This window comes from Brienomyrus brachyistius, chromosome 18 (genome assembly GCF_023856365.1).
Source record: "Brienomyrus brachyistius isolate T26 chromosome 18, BBRACH_0.4, whole genome shotgun sequence".
Classification (NCBI taxonomy): domain Eukaryota; kingdom Metazoa; phylum Chordata; class Actinopteri; order Osteoglossiformes; family Mormyridae; genus Brienomyrus; species Brienomyrus brachyistius.
In genome coordinates, this window is record NC_064550.1 from 7362916 (window position 1) to 7378825 (window position 15910).

A 15910-nucleotide genomic window follows, 5' to 3' on the forward strand; every position below is an offset into this window, starting at 1 on the left:
AATGTACAACCTGCGGAACAGAACATGGTTTTTCTTCTGGAATTTCTGTGCATTCTCTCACATGCTGACTCTCGGGTCACCTGACAGGACAAATGCCCTTATATGGCAAAAGGAAGTGATGGCAGGCTTAAAGAAGAAGCAGTCATGCTCTTGAGCGATGACGGGCACCCTTTTAACCCAATGTTTCTTCTGAAGCCGCACCATTTTGTGCGGCGAAGGAGTCTGATAGACGCTGGTCTATTAGACTGGTCAGCGTGTGTCCCTGCCACCCTGCCTGAACACTGCCATTGTTTCTGCCTGTTTACTTCTGCTTTGTGTGCCAATCCGTGTAAATCCGGCCTGCTCACTTTCTCATTGGCCATGTGATCTACAGCAGTGGCGCTTAATTGCAGAACCAAGCCCCCCTGTACCCGCTAACATAAAGGGGGGGGGGGGGGGCAGCCACATCTCCCTATTTATAAGTGGTATAGCTGGGGTACAGCTGCTCCACCAAAGGCGTCACACATCCTGCTGACAGGGTAATGATAGGGAAACTAAGGAGAGGGTTACAAAGGAGGAGCAGAGGGGGAGAAAGAGAGGCAGGCAGGAGAAGGACTAGGGAAGGGAGGGAGCGCAGCAATATGGAGCTGATGAGAGTGGAGGTGCAGGGCAGGCTGGCGAGAAGGTGAGTGGGAACAGAGGAAGCAGATGGCGAGAGAATGGAGAAGGGGAGGCAGTGGTGGGGAGGGACAGGAGGCAAGGAGGCAGAGAGAGTGAAGGCAGGGAGAGGAGATGGAGCAGGCAGAAAAGGAGCAGGGGGCAGGGAGACAGGATGGAGCAAGCAAAGAAGGAGCATGGGAGTAGGGAGGTGGAGAGATGGGATGGAGCAGGCAGGGAAGGAGCAGGGGGCAGGGAGACAGGATGGAGCAAGCAAAGAAGGAGCATGGGAGTAGGGAGGTGGAGAGATGGGATGGAGCAGGCAGGGAAGGAGCAGGGAGGCAGGGAGACAGGATAGAGCAAGCAAGGAAGGAGCAGGGAGGTGGGATAGCAGCAGGGATTGCATCACCATCACAGAGCCCGGGTGCCATGTTTAAGTGACAAAAAATGGAGAGTAGAGCTGGCATGCTGGACCAGAGAGGAGCACAGAGACATCCGCACGTGTGTGTGTGTGTGTGTGTGTCTGCATGTGTGCACTTGAGGTAATCCTTACCCACCAGGAGTGAAGCAAATTCCCACACCTCCCTGCATCAGTCTGCCTATGAACACAGGCGCATGTGAACTCACGAAACGAGTGAACACTGCTCTCTATGAAAAAATAGTGTATTGGCACACGTGTCTTCTGTATGTGTGAGTGAGTGAGCACCGCAGAAGGAGAACAAGGGAGAGAGGTAGAGAGAATGTGTGTGCGCGTGTCTGTTTGTGTGTGTCTGTGAGAAAGAGGGAGAGAGAGAGAGAGAGAGAGAGAGAGAGAATGGCTATGATGATGCAGGCTGGGGGGAAAAATGTGGTTTCCATGGCGACGAGAAGCAGGCTAAGTGCTGGGTGTCCGTCGCAGCCTTGCGTGTGTGCTGCGCCTCGCCTGCGCTCGCTGCCGCTGCCTCGCTCTCCTCCCTCCTCGGGGCCCCTAACCGAGCTGTCATCCCTTCCCCGCACGGCCGCGAGCCCGGCCGCCGGGCTTGGGCCAAGCCGGCGTCACGCGGATGACATTAACAATAAAAACGCTGTCCCCCAGGGCCCCCCCTGCCCCCCCAGTCCCATGAGTGCGGTGCTGCCTCGGCAGCTGTGTCTCAGCCTCGCCGCGTAACCGGCCTACGATCTTTAATCCGAACAGGAGATCTTACGCCAGCACCCCTATGGCTCACATCCATTTGGAGACCAATGCTGCCAACATTTCCCAAACTACCCATAAGGCTTAGGATACCAATCAATTTACGCCCAAGTAATCGGGGCAAAGCACGTCTGCGTTTTAGGTGCTGTTGCCAGCACTTGAGAGTCTGATGTGAAGACATGAGTGCCCTTCTGAGAGCGTGCTGTTCCCTGCCGGGAGAGCGCTCGCAGGTGCTTACAGCGCCCCCTCTGGGGAAGGACAGCAGTGCGCCGCGTCTCTCTAACAGCCAGCGATTCCTCCACGGTCTCGTCCGGTTGCAGCCTCAAGGTGTGACAGTAAGAGAATGTGAGCTCACAGTGGGGCTGCTTGTTTCCCCTGCTCGATACTATCCGTCCCTGTCCCCCCTCCCTCCGATTTGTTCTGGAAGGCTTACACTAGCCACCTTGAGGGATTATCTTGCAGACGCACGCTCGCCGTCAGCTCTGGGCTCCGATACCAGCGACGGTCCCACGCCACACCTTAGTGACGTCAGCCTCGCACCCCCGGCTCACGTGAGCCGGCCGGCACCCCCCCCAGGCTGCTCACACCATCAAAGCCTCTCTTTTCACATACGCGCACATTCACGGCTGGCTTTGCCCCGCGAGACTCTGTTATCGAGTGACTGTACACCCCCACGTCTGGGGGATCGCAACGTTGCTGAGTTCTGCCTGTTTGTGGCTGTCTCGCCCCCTCCCCCGCAGAGATACCGGCTTACATTTATTGCAGTGAACAAGGGCAAGGGGGTAATCATTTTACAGTAATTAAGAGTGACCCAGTTACACGCTCAGTAAATAGGGCCCCTACGATGGCGGCTGCAGGCAACTTCACTGACCTTGGGCGGCTCGATGATGGAACGGCTAACCAGGCAGGAGACCCTCTCCAGCGCAGGAGCGACAGTCCAGCAGGTGACCCGCACGCGTGACACCCCCTCCACGCTCTCCTTCTGCAACAACAGGACAGCCGCATGAAGTCCACTGGAGCAGCGAGGGGTGGAGAGAAAAACAGCAGGGGGCACGAGGTGCAAATTTACAGGACAGAAGACGTCAGGAAGAGAACGAGTACAACACAAAACGGCTTCATTTTCTGGGATGTCTCCCATCCAAACATAACGCACACTGAAGAAGCGGATAGGCAGTGTGCAGTTAAAGTACAACACACAGCTTTGACAAAACTAGGTTTCACTTTGCATATTAGCTCTAAAGCACTAGTTCATAGTCAAGTCAAACTCAAACTAATACGACATAATTTTTAGCTCGAAGCCCTATTATATAACTCACTGCCAGCACAGAAATCTGTAGCTTTAATAACAACTTTGCAAATGCGTAAAATATCCAGTTACATTATTCTCCATAAGCCTGATCAGACTGAACTCCTGATACAGGTGGCTCATTTTGAGATCCCCCACCTGGTTTTATTAAACTGAGTCATTCAGACATCACCTTCTCATGTTAATTCGCCTGAAATACACAGTGAAATTCTACCCAGTCGGTTTGTTCAAAAAAAAAAACCAGTAGAGCAATGACGTCCTGTGTTCTAGTCATGCGCTTGGTCACATACAGCTCAAAACTGGTTTGGACAAAAATCTGGGCCCTCGCATTCTCGAAGAGCATCTACATGACATGGCACCTATATATAAACGCCAATAATGATGCCTTTGATTCATTCATCTACCACAGATGCCTATCCAATACAGGCCACGGTGAGTCTGGGGCCTATCCCAGAATGCACTGGCTCCAATGGGCGGAACGGCAGTCTATCACAGGGTATGCACTTACATACGCAAAATCACACCCGAGGGCAATTAAAAGACACCAAGTCACATATACCACATCCCAAAAGGCTATGCTGTTACCCAGAGAGCCACCAACTTACACACCCTGCTGGAGCCCAAGCCAAAGAAAGCGTTAGTCACAGTGCTGGTTGAACATTTCAGTATTTTTCTGTTACATTAAAATGACAAACTCATAGCTAATAAAATGTAACTTTCATTTACTAATAAATGATTTTACCTATTTATTAGATTGTTATATTTGCTCGTTTATTAATTTATTTTGTATTTATTAATATGCAGGGAGATTTGGATTTTAGATTAAAAAATGCTTGTAAGTTATTTCTGATGCTCACTATTAATATTTAGCGACGTTGGGAAAGCTAAAAGCGGCAGCATTCGCTAATGCTGCCGGCTGTGATATCGGATAATGTTCGGTGGTTAGGAATTTGTGTCAGTACAATAAAAATCACTATGTTTAATGAAGCATGCTTTTATTACTTAATTTATCAAAGACAAAGATTCATGCCAATATCTAAATTAGCTTAGGTCCTTAATAGATATTTCAAAGCAGATACGAAACAGGTATTGTATTGATATCATATTTATGTTTAAGTCTGATATTCCATATACCAAAATGTAATAAAATTAATTATTAAATGTTATAATTATTAATTATAACATTTGATTCCCTACCTGCTTTGATACTCTTGCTACATTGGAAAACTCTGGGTTCAGTACATTTCCCTGTCCCTTCTGACAACATTTCATTCATTAATGTTTGCTTGCCTTGAATGGCAGTGAATGGCATATTATCAAAAGCTTGGGAATTACTCACCACCACGACAGCGAGACCTGCCACCCCACGCCGGTGCCCCTGCAGCACCTCCTGTCGACGATGAGGCATGCGAATGATCACCATTACCAAGTTCACGCCGTCAGCTAAAGTCAGCTAAATCCCGTTTGGGCTTCCTCACATAGAGACGAGTCACAAACCGAACAGAAGCTGTTCAGCTGAACCACTTGCTTATAATCTAAAACGAGGACAAGCGTCACCCTTTACACTCATGCCAAGTAAATACGCAAACATGTAACACACAAACGGAACAGCGCCGGGACCAAACCAACCTGGACCTGGGAGCGCGGGGGGGACTGTCATCGGCAGGCACTGCCATCATGCAAACAATCTGAATGCGCCATTAAAGAAGGGCTGGGGCCGCATTTACCCAGCCAAGCGGTGCAATGCTGCAGAATGCGGGGCCAGAGCGATCCCTGTGCTGTGGCTGGGTGGCCGCTGATATCACAATGCACATTCTGCATGCTGCTACAGTGTAGCCAGAGCTGCAGAATGTGGGGCCAGAGCGATCCCTGTGCTGTGGCTGGGTGGCCGCTGACATCACAGTGCACATTCTGCATGCTGCTACAGTGTAGCCAGACCTACAGAATGCGGGGCCAGAGCGATCCCTGTGCTGTGGCTGGGTGGCCGCTGACATCACAGTGCACATTCTGCATGCTGCTACAGTGTAGCCAGACCTACAGAATGCGGGGCCAGAGCGATCCCTGTGCTGTGGCTGGGTGGCCGCTGACATCACAGTGCACATTCTGCATGCTGCTACAGTGTAGCCAGACCTACAGAATGCGGGGCCAGAGCGATCCCTGTGCTGTGGCTGGGTGGCCGCTGACATCACAGTGCACATTCTGCATGCTGCTACAGTGTAGCCAGACCTACAGAATGCGGGGCCAGAGCGATCCCTGTGCTGTGGCTGGGTGGCCGCTGACATCACAGTGCACATTCTGCATGCTGCTACAGTGTAGCCAGACCTACAGAATGCGGGGCCAGAGCGATCCCTGTGCTGTGGCTGGGTGGCCGCTGACATCACAGTGCACATTCTGCATGCTGCTACAGTGTAGCCAGACCTACAGAATGCGGGGCCAGAGCGATCCCTGTGCTGTGGCTGGGTGGCCGCTGACATCACAGTGCACATTCTGCATGCTGCTACAGTGTAGCCAGACCTACAGAATGCGGGGCCAGAGCGATCCCTGTGCTGTGGCTGGGTGGCCGCTGACATCACAGTGCACATTCTGCATGCTGCTACAGTGTAGCCAGACCTACAGAATGTGGGGCCAGAGCGATCCCTGTGCTGTGGCTGGGTGGCCGCTGATATCACAATGCACATTCTGCATGCTGCTACAGTGTAGCCAGACCTACAGAATGCGGGGCCAGAGCGATCCCTGTGCTGTGGCTGGGTGGCCGCTGATATCACAGTGCACATTCTGCATGCTGCTACAATATAGCCAGAACTGTCCACAGGGCTGTGAGAGAGACTCACCCAGCCTCATCCACTGGTCATCAAATGCCCCTCAATGTCAGATGTCAGTGATGGCAAAACTTGGACCTGGCTAAACACATTCTGAGTAAGCATTCTGTGCCTGTGATCGGAAGGTTGCCAGTTCGAGCCCCAATCTCAGCAGAATAATCACATGTCCGTGGGCCCTTGAGCGAGGCCCTTAACCCTCAGCTCCTTGGATGCTACACAATTGCTGCCCTTCTCTGTGACCCCCCCTTAAGTCATATGAAAAGCAAAATGGGGCAAAGTGAAAAAAGGATTTCCTCAGAGGGATTAATAAAGTATTCAAAACATGTTTTGTTGTAGTACACATCTAAAAACTTAGGGTGTATAAACTAATATACATTCATTTGAGGGGATAGTTAGGAGGCAAAATGCTTTATATGGACAGAAGGTCAAAAACTTGGCTAGGATTTAATAAGAATTCCCAAGATATTTTTTTTTTACTTAAAATATTTACACTTGTATTTGAGGAGTCAGGAAAAGTGGGACAAACATATAGGAACCAGGGAAGGCAAATAAACGAATGCAAACTGAATAAGTACAAGATAATTCTACATATACAACAGAACCTCGGATCGCGAACATAATTCGTTCTGGAAATGTGCTCATAATCCAAACCACTCGTATTTCAAAGTGAATTTTCCCATTAGGAATAATGCAAACTCATGATTTGTTCCACAACCGAAAAAAAATTTTTTTGCTTGCCTTGCAAAACACTCGTAAACAAAGTTACTCGCAATCCGAGGTTTGACTGTACATACATAAACACTGAAAAACAGCACACTGTTATCCATCCTGAATATTTAACTTCAGTGAGAACAGAGTTGGCGATGGGTCGGTGCCCCATCCCGAGTTGCTCCCTGCCTCTGGGATAGGCTCCAGACCCCCCCATGACCTTACATAGGACAAATGGTCACAGAAAGTGAATGGATGGATAGACAGATGGATAGATGAGAACAGAATGAAGGTAAATGTCAGCTTAATGAATAAATGTCTGTCTGATTGATGGATATTTCACACATATCAACTGTTTGTGTCCAGCGAGCTCTGATGTATGTTTTAGAAATGATTTGTGTAATAATATTGTATAACCAGGGACCCCCCCTCCCCCCGCCGTCTGCCGAACTTCCATGAGCCAATCGCTTTCATGGTAGGATCGCCTTCTACTACCATCACGCTGTCTTTAGCGCTGCGCTGGGCCGAACCGCTGATTCTGCTCCTCCTGCTTTGAGCAGCTACCTGTATCTCCCAGGCTCTCAGCCGCCCGCTCCGCTGGCATCACGGCGGCCGGGTGGGCTGTGCCAGGCCGCAGCGCCAGTGGGTGCTGGATCGGTGTGGGCGTGCCCCCGCAAAATCGTGAGTCTGTGGTTGTCGACTTCATCCAGCAGAACTGCAAATCCTCATAGTGCTACTCCGATGCCGAAACGCACCACGACTGTACTTAGATACACAGATGTGCATCTGCGCAGGTGGAAAGGGTTCGAGTGAGCTGACATGGGCCTCTGCGTGTTAAGTACACGGCTGTCTGTAGCATGCATGTGTCTGTGACAGGTGTATGAGTCCTCGAAATGTCAGAGACAAAAAAGATGGGTGGCTGCGTGGGCGGTGAGAAAAGCGCTTCTTCTTGGACGGTGCCATTTCATAACTAGACATTTGCTGAATGGTCTCCTCATGCCTGTTCCCCTCTCAGCAGCGATTACCTATTACTTGACCGGCCATCCAGAGATGCGTCTCCATGCTGTTTGGAACGCCGCTCAGCTTAGTGTGTCTGCTAACCGGGGCCTGGCTTCTGCGGGGGGGTCACTTGTCACACGAAGAGAAACACAAGGCGACGGGGCTGGTGTGTTGGGTAATAGCTGCTTTATTTGCTGGGTTTATTTATGCACCCGCCCGAATCCTGGCCGAATGCTAAGTGCCGGTGCAGAGGTGCGGAGGTGGAGGAGAGCCTACTGGCCAGAGCAGGTCACCTTCTCTCTGATCCAGCGAACAGATCCAGGTGACGCCCATTGAAGGGTTCTGCCAAACGAGTCCGTAATATTCTAGCTAATTCTCAATACGAGCATAATATTAAAATGTGTGGTCGAGGATGCCGGCGACCAGCTCCAATTCCAGAGCTGCTGACACACCAGAGTCACGGTCTGATGAGGGACTTGAAGGCCATGGGGGGAGGGCGCTGAGAGGCACGTAATCTGGATTCACGGCTTTTTTGGGAGCCCTGAGCCAAAACCCGCCACAAAAGGAAACATTCCTGGAATTCTTATAATGATTCTCATTTTTATAAAAATAGTTGTTAATATTGCAATCCAGTCTCACTTCACCATGTATTCCATCCACCTCTGCATTCCCTGTCATCTTTTAAAAAAAAAAAAAACTTTAGTTACGTTCCATTTTTAAACTGAATCTGATGAATCTATTTAAGATTTACCTTGTTCTCTTTGTCCTGCTCGTGATCCTCTTGCCCGGCTGCTTGCCCGTTCTGCATACTGTTCAGACTCAGGGTCACCTCGTAGCATTCCTGGATATCTGCACAGAGGAACAGACACAACCAAACATGAAAAAACCAGCGTATCTGCTTCACCACCTCAGCCTCTCCCCCTGAACTTTTGTTGCTGGTGTGAACTGAAGGATTTAATTGCAGTCCACTAATAGTCACACATCCAATGCACATAACACAAGGCCTGTAAAGTGTTACTGTTACCAAATGCCTAGTGAGTCAGCTTACAAGCATTTTAACTGTTAAAACTGCAAGGATAACTGCCGGCAGCTCAGCATGGCACTGCGGGGGTATTCATCTGCTATTATCAACTCTTTACCACCACCTACAGGTAACAATGGCCCCTAACTCAGAAAAGGAGAGCCTTGGTAACCAAAATGAATCACAGCTTTGGCTTCAGTTCCGTTAAATGGCCACCAAGCAGAAGTTACTCCCAAATCAACGAAAGCATTAATCAACTCGGAAACACTTTATCAAAGGAGAATAAAAACAGCCAAATAAACTTTGCACTTCATTTAGGCATTTATGTCCTATATATTCATGCTTGTTGAGCAGTAATGTACTACATCCCTGTCGCTTGGGACTTAATTAAGACCAGAAGCCCCAGGTTTAATGTGTGGCTGAGCAGCAAGCTTCACTTGGGCCTCGGCTTCCTCGCTCCCAGGCCACAAGGCTTTGCACTCCTCCCTTGTTTTTTGAAGTCTCTTTTGACTGCAGCGTGTTTTCAGTCTTTAGGTCTGGTAGCCCATCTGGAATACACATGGTTTCATTTTCATAGCCCTGTTTTGTGATCCTTCCGTTTCGTTTTTGTCCAGTGTTTGTTCTCCAAGTTCCGGTTCCCCGACTGCTGGGGCCCCTAGTTCCATGCCTTCCGGCCAATCAGCTGCCCCTGGTTCCATGGCCGTCCGGCCAATCAGCTGCCCCTGGTTCCATGGCCGCCCGGTCAGTCAGCAGTTCCTGGTTCCATGGCCGCCCGGTCAGTCAGAAGTTCCTGGTTCCATGGCCGCCCGGTCAGTCAGCAGTTCCTGGTACCATGGCCATCCGGTCAGTCAGCAGTTCCTGGTTCCATGGACGCCCGGCCAGTCAGCAGCCCCTAGTTCCATGGCCGCCCGGCCAATCAGCTGCCCCTGGTTCCATGGCTGCCCCGCCAGCCAGCAGCCCCTGGTTCCATGGCCGTCCGGCCAATCAGCTGCCCCTGGTTCCATGGCCGCCCGGTCAGTCAGCAGTTCCTGGTTCCATGGCCGCCCGGTCAGTCAGAAGTTCCTGGTTCCATGGCCGCCCGGTCAGTCAGCAGTTCCTGGTACCATGGCCATCCGGTCAGTCAGCAGTTCCTGGTTCCATGGACGCCCGGCCAATCAGCTGCCCCTGGTTCCATGGCTGCCCCGCCAGCCAGCAGCCCCTGGTTCCATGGCCGCCCGGTCAGTCAGCAGTTCCTGGTTCCATGGCCACCTGGCCAGTCAGCAGCCCCTAGTTCCATGGCCGCCCGGTCAGTCAGCAGTTCCTGGTTCCATGGCCGTCCGGCCAGTCAGCTGCCCCTGGTTCCATGGCCGCCCGGTCAGTCAGCAGTTCCTGGTTCCATGGCCGCCCGGTCAGTCAGAAGTTCCTGGTTCCATGGCCGCCCGGTCAGTCAGCAGTTCCTGGTTCCATGGACGCCCGGCCAGTCAGCAGCCCCTAGTTCCATGGCCGCCCGGCCAGTCAGTAGCCCCTAGTTCCAGCAATCGCTTATTTCCCATGGAATTCTGCATGATGGGCGACGAGACGTTTGGGCAGAGAATCCTGCAGTGTGGCAGAGATGAGCGACTTGGGGAAGTTTCAAGCCTGCGTCCTGACAAATCTTATAACAAATAAATTGGTTTCTGCAAACCTTCAGTCCACTATTTGACAAGGGGGCAGATTTTTAACATCAGTTTTCAACATTAGCTAAAGCTTTCTGACTTCCATTATAAACATTGTATACAGCTGACATGAGTGGTTTCCAAGGGGTTTTAGAAACACCCCCCCAAAGAGTTGATAATAGCAGACACCTCCCCAAAAAAAAAACATAAATAAATAAGTGTGTTCTTTATCTTTTATTATATATTCGCATGTTACTGAGGGGGGCAGCATGATGGTGCAGTGATTAGCACTGTTGCCTCACACCTCTGGGACCCGGGTTCAAGTCTTCGCCTGGGTCACATGTGTGCAGAGTTTGCATGTTCTCCCCATGTCGTCGTGGGGTTTCCTCCGGGTACTCCAGTTTCCCCCCACGGTCCAAAAACATGCTGAGGCTAATTGGAGTTGCTAAATTGCCCTTAGGTGCGCCTGTGTGAGTGAATGGTGTGTGAGTGTGTCCTGCGATGGGCTGGCCCCCCGTCCTGGGTTGTTCCCAGCCTCGTGCCCATTGCTTCCGGGATAGGCTCCGGACCCTCTGCAACCCAGTAGAATAAAATGATGAAATCTTTATTATTATAAAATTAATTCAATAATTTTATAATTTATCTCTCTTTCATGCTGTGACTGTTGTGTGTGTGTGTGTGTGTGTGTGTTAATGGCTATATCTGTCATAATATACATCATCATACCCCAACACCCCCCCCCCCCAACCCGCCCATGGTAAATTTGACCCCCCAGTGTCAGTCTCCCTCCAATGAAACTGGTGTGTAATTACAGTATAAAAGGTATGCATGGTTGCGCCGCTTCATATAAGCAAATAATACAAAATATGTAAGGAAAATCAGACATTCCTGATGCGGTTTGCAGTCCCGCTCCCCATTGGCCCCCATTTACCTGCATCTCCACTAGGTCATGCTGTTCGCAAGGCTAAGCGCTCCTGGGAGACTCCCCTCACAGTGACACGTCTGTCTGGCTTTTCCATTTCACTGGCTGGGTCCCTCTCTACAGCCCAGCCCTCTTCGTCTGGACTTTAAACCCACGTTTGCCTGCCCACTGCATTACCAGGCTAGCTTTCACCAGTGGATATCCGCCACTCCCTCTCTCTAAAACATACACACACACAAATCAAACACGCATACATGTGCACAGATGTTTTGACCACTCTTCAGATGACAGTTTGTATTCAGCCTCCGCTAAGCAGGTGCATGTAGAATTGCAAGTGGAAAACACATAAATGGCAGAAAAAACGTGTCCCGTTCGACAAAGCAAAGGGGCAAGGAAACCTTATATAAAAGATACAGATATTTTTATAAACAATGAATTAAAAAAGACATATTTACTACATTTTAAAAATGCCTCAGCTCTGAGTCTAGACAAAAATGTCAGCTCACCAGAAGTAAAAAAAATTGCTTCTCTTTTGCAGTGTGCAACTTGACAATATTAGATTGTGAACGATTAAAATGACATCACAAGCTGCTCTTACAGAGAGACCTTTAGTATCAGGATTCAGCGCACTTTCTATCAGTTGCAGTTCTATGGCTCATATAATCTACAATCTAAAATTGTTTTGTCCACCAAATCTGTTGAAACACACCAACAAACCAGGAACAGCAAACAGCAGGTGGTGCCTTGGGTTTTTTCCTCTCTCCCTTTTGCACCCTCATCCCAGTATACACTGCGCAGTATGCAACACATTCCCTATTTGCCAATTTAGTGGCATGAGTTAAGTGGTGGAATTCCACATGATTACTGTAGAGTAACTTGCAAAACAGGCTTAAAAACCGACACGAAAATGAATCATGATAATATCGTGGATCATGATCCTGCCTGGAAAAAAATCATGATATGATATTTTTGCCATATCGCCCACCCCTACTTCTGCACAAAGGAGAGGGCGGCTCGCTGGCATGCATGCCCCTCAGCGATGCGATTGCATACACGTGGGGGTCATGGCTGAATGAGCAGGGCTGAAGCTAGCCCGCGGAATCTATGCTGCGCTCTGACTTCCGGCCAATACTCCTGACTTCTGCCGACTTAGGATTTTCACAGGACAAACGAGTCTCTGATTCAGAGTGACACATCTGTTGTTTTGAGGCAGTACACAGGAAGACGGCTACATACGGTATGATGTAGGCTGTGGGTTCAGTGAGGAATGCCGCTCATGTGAAGTTAACCAGAACTGCCGAGGTAAAGCATACAACAATCATCCATCCATCCATCTTCTATACCCACTGGTCCTATGCAGGTTCACGGGGGTCATAGGCACAAGACAGGAAACAACCCAGGGTGCAAGCCCATTGCAGGGCACAGGCAATGCGGTACAATAATAATGATGGAAAGAAGAAAAACATAACAAGACGAATACACTGTATCCTGTCCAAAACAGGCTTACCAGTGAACGTCTGGACAAACTCAGTCAGAACTGGGTATGGGTATGTAGACCCATCTTGCAAACTACACACCCACAAGATGGAAACCGGGGGTGAGCTGCAGTGCCATTTGGCAAGCATGAGAGCGGAGTACTCAGAGGGATTAGACCTTGGCAACAGACACTGTCTTTGGGAATGTGGAACACTACCTCTCTGGCAGGGAAGGAGCTGACCCAGTGCGGGAGTAGGATACTGGCTGCAGAGCTGGCCTTGTCGCCACACACAGAATGTGCCCTGGAAGCAGACCTCTGCATCATGGATGTTCCTCATGGCGAATTATCACAGGTGGGTGTGGGGACATCTGCAGGTCCAGGGCTGAGGGTTGTGCAGCTGCAGTTTTTCCCCCGTGTACAAGAGGACTGCAAACGCGAGTCACGGGAAGGAGAACTCCGGCCTCCAAGTTTTCACTAAAAAGCGGCCTGGAGAATCCCAGCGTTCTTAAGGGAAGTTGGCGAGGTGCTCAGAAGGATACCACCTTTGGGAACCGTGCATCTGCTGTGAGACACCAGTGTTCAGATGAGGAATAATGGAGACACTTGGAGCAGCGTGTTTGGGGAAAAACGCCCTCTCAGATATCAACCAGAGTGCTAAGGGGTGGACACCAGTGCAAGCCAAGGATTGTCAATGTTCAAAGAAACAGTTCATAATTGTAAATGGTACCAGAACACCTTAGGCCAAAGGACAATGATTGACTTGACATGTCATCTGGTTTGAGGCTGTGTGTTTCCACACAGTGTTTCCCAGCCCGGTCCTCAGGGACCCACAGACGGTCTATGATTTTGCTCCATTCCAACCCACCTGCCAGACAGTTCACATTGGACTGTTTGTGGGTCCCCCAGGACCGGATTGGGTAACACTGTCTTAGACACTCGAGTAAAGAGAGTGACAGAGCCATCAACTGGTCACCAATTGTTGATGAGATGGATGGATTTGGTTTATAGGAAGCGGCCAGTTCAAACAGGATGACTGAAACGAGAAGTCGGGTTTGTTAAGAACATCTGACTGAAGCTTCTATGTGAGGAAAATACAACCTACACCTCCAGGAAAGAATCTCACATGTGCAGAGTGAGGTAGAGGTTACTAAGTCTGTCCAAGGCCTCGGTTATAGAGGTAACAGCAAACGGCTTGGCTCTGGTGGACACTTGTGGTGAAGGAAGCTATCAAACTAACGAAGCAAACCTTTGCAATGCCTGCACAAGGGTCTCCTGAAACAGCTGAAAGGTAAAAAGAGGCCAGAAGGGCTAAAGTGAAAGCACTTGTCGAAAAAGAAAATGAAAGGCAGGAGGTAATAGATAGTAACTGAATCAGGTGGCACCAAAGATGTTCTGGGACCGCAGGAGCGAGAAATGGGACATTGCTTATGCCTGGATCATGCAGATGGTATCAAGTAGTGGAAAGAATCTGAGAAACTCCCAAACTCAGTAGATATGACCTCTCACCCAGAGGCCATCTTGGAAACTTCTGATGAATCAGAGTCTACCAATTCAGCTGAAGTTGCTGCAGTATGAAAAATAGCATCTCTGGACTGGCAAATCGGTTATTATTTTTTACAAAAGGTGGGTGTGTCCCAAATAGAAGGGAATGACACTTCTCAGCCTCCACGGGAAAGATTATGTCAGGGTGTCAGAGGGGCGATTCTGCCCCATAGTTGAACCTAGGATTGATGAGGAACAGTCAGGATACTGGCCTGGCTGTGGAACAGAGGGCTGATTCTCATACCCTGCACAGCTATGTAAGGATCCGTGGGAATATGATAACGCCATCCGAATATACTTTGTAGACTTTGTGGAAGTCATGAGATCATGTACCTTGGCACTTAAGGTGCTACAGGAATACGGGTTACCAAGGCTGGCACTGTCTGCTATTTGGCCCCTGTTATGAATGCAGTATGAGTTGTGCCAGGACTCTTGGCACTAAATCAATACTGTTTAGAGTGGGCGTTAGCCTCTGGGCAGAGTATGTCTTGTCTCCACTCCTGTTTGTGATTTTCATGGGCAGGACATGAAGGTGCAGCCATGACCGGAAGGGCGTCCAGTAAGGGCGACTATGAGTGACATCCTTGCTATTTGATGATAATGTCATGCTTTTGCCCTCTACTGATTAAGACCTCCAGCACGTACTTGAGCAATTTGATACCGAGTGTGAAGCAACAGCTGTCAGAATAAGGACCGCCAAATCTGTAGCCATGGCACTCTCACAGAAAATAGCAAATCGATCCTTTCAGGTGAGGGGGGAGAGTCGACCCTTAGTGAAGGAGTTGAAGTATCCCTGGATCATGTTCATCAGTGATAATAAGAAGGATTCTGAGGTAGATAGGTAGATTGGTTTGGGTTTGCGGGTTATGAGAATGTCCATGATGGAGAAACGGGAGATGAGTGGTAAGAAGAGGCTTAGCCTCACCTGTGTTTCATGACCTGAGGGTAATGGCCAAACAAGGTCATGAGTACAAGCAGCCAAAATGGAGTTTCTCCGCAAGGCTTGCTGGACTCTCAGCCCCTGGCAGGTGCGAAGCTGCTGTCCTATCAGGTCATAAGGAGTCAGCTGAGGTATTCTGTGCATCTTATAAGGATGCCACCTGGACGGCTTCCAAAGGAAATGTTCCAGGCATGCTTCATTGGGCAGAGGCCGCAGGGAAAAGCCAGTACATGCTGGAGGGGCTATCTTACACCTCTAGAACAAGCTAGAGGATGTGACCTTGGAAAAAAGACTTCGGGTTTGACTAGACCGCCATGCTGCCACCATGAACTGCACCGACAAAGAAGGCAGTGGGAAGAGAACGACGATGATACTGGTGATAAGGACTGTTAACCAAAAGGTGGCTCAATGAATAGTACTGCTGCCTTATAGGTCCAAGGGTGGGAACTCTGTCCCTAACCTGAGTCTGCACTGACGTGTTCTCCCGGCGCTGTGAGGGTTTCGTCTGGGTACTCTGATTACTTTGTGTAGTCCAACGTCACATAGCAGAGCCAAATAGCAAGTGTGATAGTGAACGTATCAGTGAGTTCAACTGTGATCAACTGGCATCCTGTCCAGGGTGGATCCTGCCTCGGGCTACCTTGGACAGACTGCAAGCCTCCCACAACCGTGTCCTTGAAAAGCTGGGAGATGCATGCATGAATATTAACAATAATAATAATAAGAAGAAGAAGA

General features: G+C 49.6%; 1 protein-coding gene across 2 annotated transcripts in view; it reads right to left on the bottom strand.

Moving 5' to 3' along the window:
* The window catches only part of LOC125712916 (disks large homolog 3-like), an 89190-nt gene that overhangs the window by 68710 nt on the left and 4570 nt on the right, over positions 1–15910 (bottom strand). For both annotated transcript variants that reach the window (XM_048983496.1, XM_048983503.1), the window contains 2 exons: positions 8391–8488; positions 2679–2789 (listed from right to left, as the gene is read on the bottom strand). In XM_048983496.1, coding sequence (XP_048839453.1) covers positions 2679–2789; positions 8391–8488 — 209 coding nt within the window. The remainder of the gene's footprint in view (positions 1–2678; positions 2790–8390; positions 8489–15910) is intronic.